At 39.3% G+C, this 9,755-nt stretch overlaps 1 protein-coding gene and 1 long non-coding RNA gene across 3 annotated transcripts in view; one reads left to right on the forward strand and one right to left on the reverse strand.

The window, feature by feature from the left end:
- Positions 1 to 4,701, forward strand: part of LOC104943320 (uncharacterized) — a 5,959-nt gene extending 1,258 nt beyond the window's left edge. Inside the window, exons 2-3 of the long non-coding RNA XR_798098.1 lie at positions 86 to 87; positions 4,688 to 4,701. This is a non-coding gene — a long non-coding RNA (uncharacterized lncRNA). The remainder of the gene's footprint in view (positions 1 to 85; positions 88 to 4,687) is intronic.
- Positions 1 to 5,002, reverse strand: part of LOC104943321 (lysophosphatidylcholine acyltransferase 1) — a 27,254-nt gene extending 22,252 nt beyond the window's left edge. The window contains exon 1 of one of the 2 annotated variants that reach the window (XM_010768683.1): positions 4,556 to 5,002. In XM_010768683.1, coding sequence (XP_010766985.1) covers positions 4,556 to 4,678 — 123 coding nt within the window. In that variant the 5' untranslated portion in view covers positions 4,679 to 5,002. The remainder of the gene's footprint in view (positions 1 to 4,555) is intronic. The other variant, XM_010768682.1, reaches the window with a different exon arrangement.
- Between the last annotated feature and the right edge of the window lie 4,753 nt (positions 5,003 to 9,755).

Genomic DNA, 9,755 nt, shown 5'->3' on the forward strand with positions numbered 1-9,755 from the left:
AGCCCTGGTCTGGCGGAAACACTGCCTGGTTGTCTTTTTAAATCTTAGGTAGTGTATATTCACATTTGTCAATGCCTTCTAGTAGTTGTATTAAGTACACTCCTGCATAGTAGCTGCTAAAGCCATATACTCAGCTTCACAAGTTGATAAAGCAACAGTTGGCTGCTTTTTGGTTTTTCAGGAAACCACTGGCCCGCTCTCATTAAGGCTAACACAATAACCTGACATACTACTCTGTCGGTTAGATCAGCAGCCCAATCTTGTATGCTTGTAAACCCAGTTTTTCACTCTTACATTTCCGGTAACACAGTTCCNNTGTCGATTGTACCTTTCAAATATCTCAGTACATGTTTTACAGTAGTCCATTGCTCTTCTGTCGGCTCAGAAAAATACTGGGACAGTTTACTGACAACAAAACTCAAATCAGGTCTTGTGCACATAGCCAGGTAGATCAGGCTACCTACTGCCTCTCTGTACATTCTAACATCCTTCATCGATATAGCATCATCTAAGTAGTTCAGTTTTTGCTCACAAGGTGTCACTCTTGGTTTACAATCCTTCATGTTAAACCTTTCAAGTATTTTGTTCACATATTTCTTCTGTGACATCTTTACACACAGTTTGCCAAGGAAATGTTTTAGTTTGCCCAAGTCTTTCATCCTGAATTTAGCTATGAGCATCTCTTTAACAACTTTCAATGCATTGTTATCACTAGCTGCAATGGTTATGTCATCAACCCATATTATCATTATCACTTTCCTGTTTCTTTTGTGTAAACACAATGGTCAGCAGGGTTCTGTAGGAATTCATTTTCACTCAGATACTCATGCAGCATGTTGTTCCAATTTCTGCCTGACTGCAAGCCCATATAGTTACTTTTCTATCTTGTACACCAACTTTTCACCTTTACTGGATTTTACCTCAAAACCTTCTGGCTGTTCCATGTATATCTCACAGTCTATTGGTGCATGTAGGGAAGAAGTTTTAACATCCATTCGGTGTCAAATCAGATTTTCCTGTGCTGATTTTTGCATTAACACTGATACTGGTGAGGTTAGCGGTAGATGAAAATGTCTCATCATAGTTTTCACCCCTCTTCTGACTATCCCTTGGCTACATATCGTGCCTTGTATCTTTCGGACCCATCAACATTGGTTTTGATATCATACACCCATTTACCCCTACTGCTTTCTCACTTTGAGGTAAGTTGGTCAGGATAAATGTGTCATTTTCTTTTAGTGATTGCATTTCCTCATCCATTGCAATAACCCATTGTTTTGATGAAGTTACAGCTTCCCTAAATGTTAAAAGGGATATTGCACATTAATCTGTAACAATAGTAAATATTTGTCAGTAGCTGATCCTCACTTTCCTTACCACATACACTGTCACATAAGTAAGCTGGCTTCTTCCTCACTCTTGAAGGATAACGCCTAAGCTCACTGTTGTTGTCTTGTTAAATTACATTACATTGCATTTAGCTGACGCTTTTATCCAAAGCAACTTACAATATGTGCATTCGACCAGGAAGATACAACCTTGAAGAAAACAGAATCATATAAGTACATCAGGTTTCATAGAGCCAAACATTTCAAGTGCTACTCAACTGGCTTTAGATAAGCCAGCCCTTTATTAGTATATAAGTGCTTTGTTAGTAATTCTATCGCTCGAAGTCTCTGTTACCACAGGTATAGATACTGGACTAACGTTAGTATCGCACTTGATTTTTCAAGATTTGTTCAGTACCTCAAAGTCATCATTGGAGACGGTTTCTGTTTGTGTTTCTCTTTCTGCATTGGTCTTGGTCACAAACTTCACAAGACTAGATTTTTGCACTTTTCCACTGTGAGGGAAATAGACCATGGAGGCAGGACTATTTTTGTCATATCCAACAATAATTCCCTTTTCACACCTTGAGTCCAGTTTCTTTTTGTCTTGCTTATAGGCATAGCACACTGTTAACGTTTCTTCGTCGCGTCGCGTGGATTAACCGATTCAGCCGCGTTTTTTCTCATTTTAATGCCATTGAACACGTCTTTTGATCAGATTGACAGCTACGGTGAGACGATCTCCCGTAAAAGCTCCGTAAAGGTACATGTTGTGATGTCTGTGTTTGCTTCCCCTGTCGCGAGATCGGATCGCTTAGATACTATACTTAAATAATCTGTGGAGACAATACCTTCATCCGGTTAAATATAGTTAAAAAAAACGCAATATATACCGCAGGGGGGGGAAAAAAAATCACGATGTCAGTTTTTTTCAATATCGTGCAGCCCTACTCTGGGCCCATAACCTGTTAACAGAGTAAGCTTTACGATCATTGCTGTTTAGCATCCAAATAAGCGGATGAATAACGAAGCATCCGAGACAGTGACATTTCATTCAACGAACACTCCCATTGGAGGCGTGGCTTTATTTATACCCGTCATTGAACTTTAACCTGGTTCGCTATTGGCTTCCAGCCATGCACAACAACTCACAAACACAAATTGGTAACACATTTACCTGAATGTTAACACTGTTGGCTTGTCAACCAGACAGAACTATCACTATTTGTTCTGGTTTTCAGTGTTTTGGTTCACATGTTTTCTTCCTCATGTTACTGCGGATGTGAAAGCAAGACCAGCGCAACGTGTTCAAATATAAGTTATCATTTACATCAGAAGAACTAGGAAACTCATTATCGCTCATGACCTGCTTTGCTTCTGCACTTAGTGTTTGAGTCTTTGAAGTAAAGTTGGAACACACATACGTACTGCAGGAAAGCTTTTTTGCTGTATTGCTCTGTTTATAACTTCCTTGATTTTCTTATACAAGTCTTACAGATGAAAGCCTGCTTATGTATTTTTTTTTAATCAACCTGACATTCTACCGTTTTCCTTCCAGTCTCTGTCAAAACAGCCACAAGGAAAGTAATGTGTGTGCCTCCCCAGGTGACTATTCTTACCCGTAACACGATTCTCGGTTATGCCTTCTATTCCAGTACTGCCATTCATAAAACTCAAGCTCTCCCATTGGACTTGACCTTTCTATTGAAAATACCTCACAGATGTGTTCCAATACTTCCCACTTAACCCCATGTACTTGCCTGATCTATATGATAAGCATTTTGGTTGGCGATATACAATAAATGACTGTGTTTTTCTGTTGTTGTACTTACAACAAATACAAGACACACACTGAGGGACATCAATACAACTGCCCATTTGAAAAGCTGCTTTCAATTTTTTTTTTATTCATACTTTTGTTGATTTATTTAAGATCTATAGGTGATACAAGTGCACCAAGTCATATCTTAGAATGCATCTGACTTTTTGGTTTCCTTTTCCCTAAAGTAGGTGTTCCACATACTCTGACATGATAAGAAGAATGCCTAGTATATATTGATTAACAGGGACAGAGCTTATTAGGCCCACGGAAACAACATATGGCCATGGTCTGTAGCTCTATTGCTGTACAAATCTATGTGTCATTGAACCAGGTTATATTACTCAATGCACTGCACCTGTCAATACTAAACCATGGCTTGTGGATAGACAACACAAACACACATTTCATCTATTCTGTACATAAGGGGAAATGTTGCAATGTGGTCACGAAAGACACAATTCTAACTTTCAAGTTGGCAATTTCAATTAGATAAAGTAGCCTTTTTATTTTAATCGCTGTGTTGTTATATCTCTCCAGGCTGCATTCCAATTAAACACTTTTATAGCAATTGAGCTTAAAAATATTGAAATCAGTGTCTGGAAGCTTGTAGTATCCTGCACCTTATAACCTTTTGCAGAAAGCTTAAAATCTGATTATCAACAACGATGACTGGGCTGAATATCTGCTCTATGCTGCAAAATGGTGATCATATAACCAATGACAAAACGTGTGAACTTTTACTAGGGAATGTACAAGTCATAGATGAGGGGGACATGAATGACTGTCATTTTTGTATCCCATTCTCAACATTCACACTTGTTCTTTGGTGGTTAAGTGGGACGCACAGTGATAACCATTAAAGCATGAAAAGATGCAATGGAAACAACACAACGTCCCCGTGTTTACAATAAATGGCACATAAAAAAGGTTGAAGCTATAACACAGCATGTTCGTATAGCTGTACATGATAACAGTTAAAGAGCAACAAGCTAGGCCCATTCTCCACAGGCGGCCATACTCAAATGCTGTATTTCATTCCAGTGGGTTGTTAGCACATTCCTGGATGGAGACTGTGTTGATCTTCATGGTGTATACATACTTATGTGAAATGCAAGCAGCTGCTGCAGCTAAACGTAAAAGAAAAAAATAAGACTCCCATCCCTTTTCGGCAACATCAAAGCAAAGCAGCAAACAAACAAGACAGGAGCAAGAAAGCAACATGTATGTGGCTACTGTTAGTACTGTTAGCTGATTAGCTAACACTAGCTCAGCTGAGTACATGCAATCAGGACAAACCAAGTTAAATGATGGTGACAACCTCTCCACTGTGTTCTACAAACTACCAAAGCCACATGTTAACATACAAGGACTAGAGAAAAGCATTTTCGTGCAAACATAATTTTACCTTTGCCTTTTCCAGAGGGGAGAATTTCAAGACGTGCACAAAAGGGTTTCTGAACGGAGGAGCTTGGTCCATCTTCTTTCCATCTTCTTCTATCGCACATCGTCTCTTACTCGGTAACCTCATTCTTGCAAGAAGTCACGTTGGTCGGAGTTACAGCTATATTTTTAACATTCCGAACATGAAACGGGGTATGCCTAAAACGTAACGTTGGACCCCTCACGCAAAACGCAGTTTACCTTATCACTATTGCACGGTGGATAATTCAGGTGGCAGTGCAATGTTATTATCGTTATCTCCGTTTCTCGGACAGCATGGAGGGATAATGGTTAGTTAAAGGATTAGCTGGGGATATTTGAAGTCGCTGATATATTTCTGCCTACAGTGCGCAGGACGCCTTCCTCCACACCGTGTTCCCCAAACAGTCTGCTAGTCCTGGATGCTAACGGAGCCACGATTCTGCTCTTCTCTCAAGGCGCATGCGCCACACATCATTCGCATCTATATCACGGTGCCTTGGATGCTTCCTTCACAACTGTCCAATGTAGTTTAAATATTGAAGCATCGATTTATAATACTGTTCTACTTTTGGAGAGGGAATGGAAAACATATAATCAACTATTAAAGTATGCACAATTGGTCAATAAAATAGCCATACTGTAGGAGTAGGCAAAATAAATGTAATGTCATAGACAGAAAATAAGGTTGTCACAGATGCTCAAAGACAGCAATAGTAAAATGACATACAAAGAGTAAAATTATGTAGGAAACATAACAGGTTACCTGAGATGAAAATAAAATAACATAAATGCATCCTGTGTTTCATCTGGTTACTGTCATATCAAGCCTTGCACCAACTCTCAAAAGGTAAAGTATCAATTGTGTTCTCTATTGCAATGGATTCTGTTATGCAGATTACTGGAACAATATATTGGATGTTGCTGCAATGCATCACATGTTGCTTACTGCGACCCTGCAGCTATTTCTGAAATATAACATCAAACTAACAGACTGTCATTCAATTACCTTTTAAGAAATGTAAAGAGGAACTAATCATTGCTGCCATTGTGTTTTTTTTTTAGTTGGCCTTAGCTCCCCCTGAAGGCTATATATTCCCAGTGTGTCAATCCGTATCTATAAATAACAAGGAAACAGTTAATAGGCAGTGTGTGGCTGCTTGTCTATTAGGTCTTGCACTCTGGTGGCTTAGGCTGAAGAGGCAGTACCACCTGCTTTGCTAAGAACAAAAGGAAAGGTTAAACCTATTAGTGGCATCCAGCTCTTCATACAGAAGAAGAGTGGGAGTCTTTACAAGTAGGTGTGTATTATTGGACGGCTGCTTAACATAAAATGTAAAGTAGTGGTCCATAAGAGCTATTTCTGCCATGCATGCTTGCCATTGTGTATGTGTGTTGGTGTTTGAGCTAGACTAGAGTGTGTGTGATTGTGGATGTATACACAGATGGCGTACACATTTGTAACTGTGAGGGTATTATGCTCTGAGTGCAGTCATTGTCTCTGAAATGACTCACGACAGCCATACAGTGCATCCGGAAAGTATTCATACCCTTCACTTTTTCCACATTTTGTTACAGCCATATTTCAAAATGGATTAAATTCATTTGTTTTCTCAACATTCTAGACACAATACCCCATAATGACAAAGTGAAAAAAGTTTTTAAAATAATTTTTGCAAATGAATAAAAAATAAAAAACTCACATATAACATAAACATAATTCACACCCTTTACTCAATACGTTGTCGAAGCGCCATTGGCAGCAATTACAGCCTCAAGTCTTCTTGAGTATCATGCTACATGCTTGGCACACCTATCTTTGGGCAGTTTCTCCCATTCTTCTTTACAGATCATCTCAAGCTCCATCAGGTTGGATGGGGAGCGTCGGTGCACAGCCATTTTCAGATCTCTCCAGAGATGTTCAATCGGGTTCAAGTCTGGGCTCTGGCTGGGCCACTCAAGGACATTCACAGACTTGTCCTGAAACCACTCCTTTGTTATCGTAGCTGTGTGCTTATCGTCCTGTTGAAGGGTGAACCTTCGCCCCAGTCTGAGGTCGAGAGCGCTCTGGAGCAGGTTTTCATCAAGGATCTCTCTGTATATTGCTGTATTCATATTTCCCTTGATCCTGACTAGTCTCCAAGTTCCTGCCGCTGAAAAACATCCCCACAGCATGATGCTGTCACCACCATGCTTCACTGTAGGGATGGTATTGGCCAGGTTTGGTTTCCTCCAGACATGATGCTTGGCATTCAGGCCAAAGAGATCAATTTTGGTTTCATCAGACAAGACCATTTGTTTTTCTCATGGTCTGAGAGTCCTAGGTGCTCCATGCGGGTTTTCATGTGCCTTTTACTGAGGTGTGGCTTCTTTCTGGCCACTCTACCATAAAGACCTGATCGGTGGAGTGCTGCAGAGATGGTTGTCCTTCTGGAAGGTTCTCCCATCTCCACAGAGGAACACTGGAGTCAGAGTGACCATCAGGTTCTTGGTCACCTCTCTGACCAAGGCCCTTCTCCCCCGATGTCAGTTTGGTTTGGGCAGCAAGCTCTAGGAAGAGCCGTGGTGGTTTCAAACATCTTCCATTTGCAAATAATGGAGACCACTGTTCTCGTTGGGACGTTCAATGCTGCAGACATTTTTCTGTACCCTTCCCCAGATCTGTGCCTTGATACAATCCTGTCTCTGAGGTCTACAGACAATTCCTTGGACCTCATGACTTGATCTGTGCTCTGATGTGCACTGTCAACTGTGGGACCTCATATAGACAGGGGTGTTCCTTTCCAAGTTATGTCAAATGTATTTAATTTACCACAGGTGGACTCCAATCAAGTTATAGAAACATTTCAAGGATGATCAGTGGAAACGGGATGCACTTGAGCTCAATTTTCAGTGTCAATGTGATATTTAATTTGATTATTTTTAACACGTATGCAACAAATTCTTTAAAAACGTTTTCACTTTGTCATTATGAGGTATTATGTGTGGAATATTGAGAAACACAATTAATTTAATCCATTTTGAAATAAGGCTGTAACATAACAAAATGTGAAAAAAGTTATGAGGTATGAATACCTTCCGGATGCACTGTATGACATATTTTATTTATGAATGATGTATATTAATATAATATAATTGCATAATTGTGGAGGAACTTAAAATGCTATACTGATGGTACAAGTTTAAAGCCTAAGATTGTATGATCAAAAAGTATGTCCAAAGTATATTCATTAGATATTTTTTGTCTCAGTGCAATCATAAAACATTTGTATTTGAAAAGGGGAGAATTGTTCAGATCTATAAAACCCATACCATTTTAATAAAATAAATGAAATATTCCTAGTAGAAATAAGCTATAATCTCGTCTCTTCTCTCCTATAGCCTTGATGTAATATATTTTGGAATGTGACACCTTTGTATTGTGTATTGTTTGAATTGACTAGCTCATTATAACTGATGATATGATTCCCTCTAGTGGTGAAAACCTCACAGTACATTCAGAGGTTCTATATTTCAAAATGAAAAAACTGCAAAATAGAAAAAGCACACACACTCAATCATTGGTGCAAACACACACAAACCCACAAACCTGTCATGGACCATACAATACACTAAGGCTAAGCAATATACTTTGTTCTACTTCACAATAATTGTAGCGTGCAAATGTTAACATTCCCTTTTGTTCAGTAATGCAGGATATACTTAGCAAGCAGAGCCAAGAGAGAATGTAGACACCAGAAAGTAGATAAGGCTAATTCAATAAATGATTATTAAAACTATTTTCAAAGCAAGTACCAGCAACAGTTTAACTTTCTTTGAGCGGGTGGAAAGATTGAGGTGATGAACTCTTTTTCACCCCTATGTGATTCTTCAAATGAAACTAAGTTTCGACCACAACATCCTGTTTTGTTGACTCATTTTTAAACCATGTACATTTCACTTGTGATTGAACTTGTGACAGTGAAGGAGGTTTCACAAGCAAGTGTTAGTGTCTTACTGGAACAAGGTATGAGGACAAAAAATGTAAATGAAAAACAATACCACAACACTGTCTAGGCAGGATCAAATTATAATGCAATGCAATATGATAAAACTCATTTATTCTCGAGCAAAGCTGCACCTGACCAACGAAGACAAAAATCCTGCTGTCCTATTTTGATTGGCTATTTTCTATTTGTAACATATTGTAGGGCTCTTATTGGCACAATCATAAATCTGGCAATTTCAGATGTAAAACTTTTCAAGACAAAGAAAAAACCAAAAGCGGCACACATCCTTACCACAGTGCTTTATACTGCTTATGAACTGAATTGTGCTCGCACAGCAGTTTCTAAAGTCCTACATTCACAAACCTATTGATTGGACTACATTTTCATATACTGTAGGTACTCAAGCATGGGGTGTGAAAAATAGCGCTGTATGTTGGAGAGACTGTACTTTATTTATCACACTTGATTTCTCCTTGTCCTCTCAGCAATCATGTTTTAGCTTACGACTTTTGTAATTGCAAGTTTGTCAAGATCAGGCACTCGAACGTACACAAATATGCTGGATGCACATCTTGCAGGCACAAACACACACCCACCATTCAACTTCATATTTTAATTTGGGTGTGGAACGTGTAGTCAAAGTGCCCTGTGGGCTGACCATATCAGGTCGTGACATTTGCATTTGACAGGAATCACATCAGACAGGGTTAATACTGAGAAGATGGAGGGATAGAAAAAGGGAAAATAAATAGTGGAAAAGGTTTCCCCCATTCGTCCTACACCCCCTCCCCTCTCTCTTTCCCTCCCTCAATCCCATAGCTGAGGTGCTTAAATTAAAAAGGAAGAAATGCAATTTAAAGACATGGGGTAAACAATCACAGAACACTTGTTTCTGGAGGAGACACAATTTCCTGGTGCCTTGTCCAATTTCTTATGGCCCCGAGGGCTGCCGCATTCGTTTTAACACCTGGTTCTACACCGCTGATTAAAATTGTAATGCCAGTGTTGAATCAATCCATATGACATTTTGGAAATACACAAGTATCAGGTCATTTAATATATACAACATTTCTTTCTATTGTTTTCATTCGGAAAGAGAAAGGTGCAAGTGAAGGTGGTGACTCGCGCTGGGTGTCACTGCTACGCCTTCCAACTGTTTAAAGGGAATAAAGGAAGTTTCAATATCCTATACAAGTA

The sequence above is a fragment of the Notothenia coriiceps genome, unplaced genomic scaffold, assembly GCF_000735185.1.
Source record: "Notothenia coriiceps isolate Sejong01 unplaced genomic scaffold, NC01 NC01_scaffold00005929, whole genome shotgun sequence".
Classification (NCBI taxonomy): Eukaryota; Metazoa; Chordata; class Actinopteri; order Perciformes; family Nototheniidae; genus Notothenia; species Notothenia coriiceps.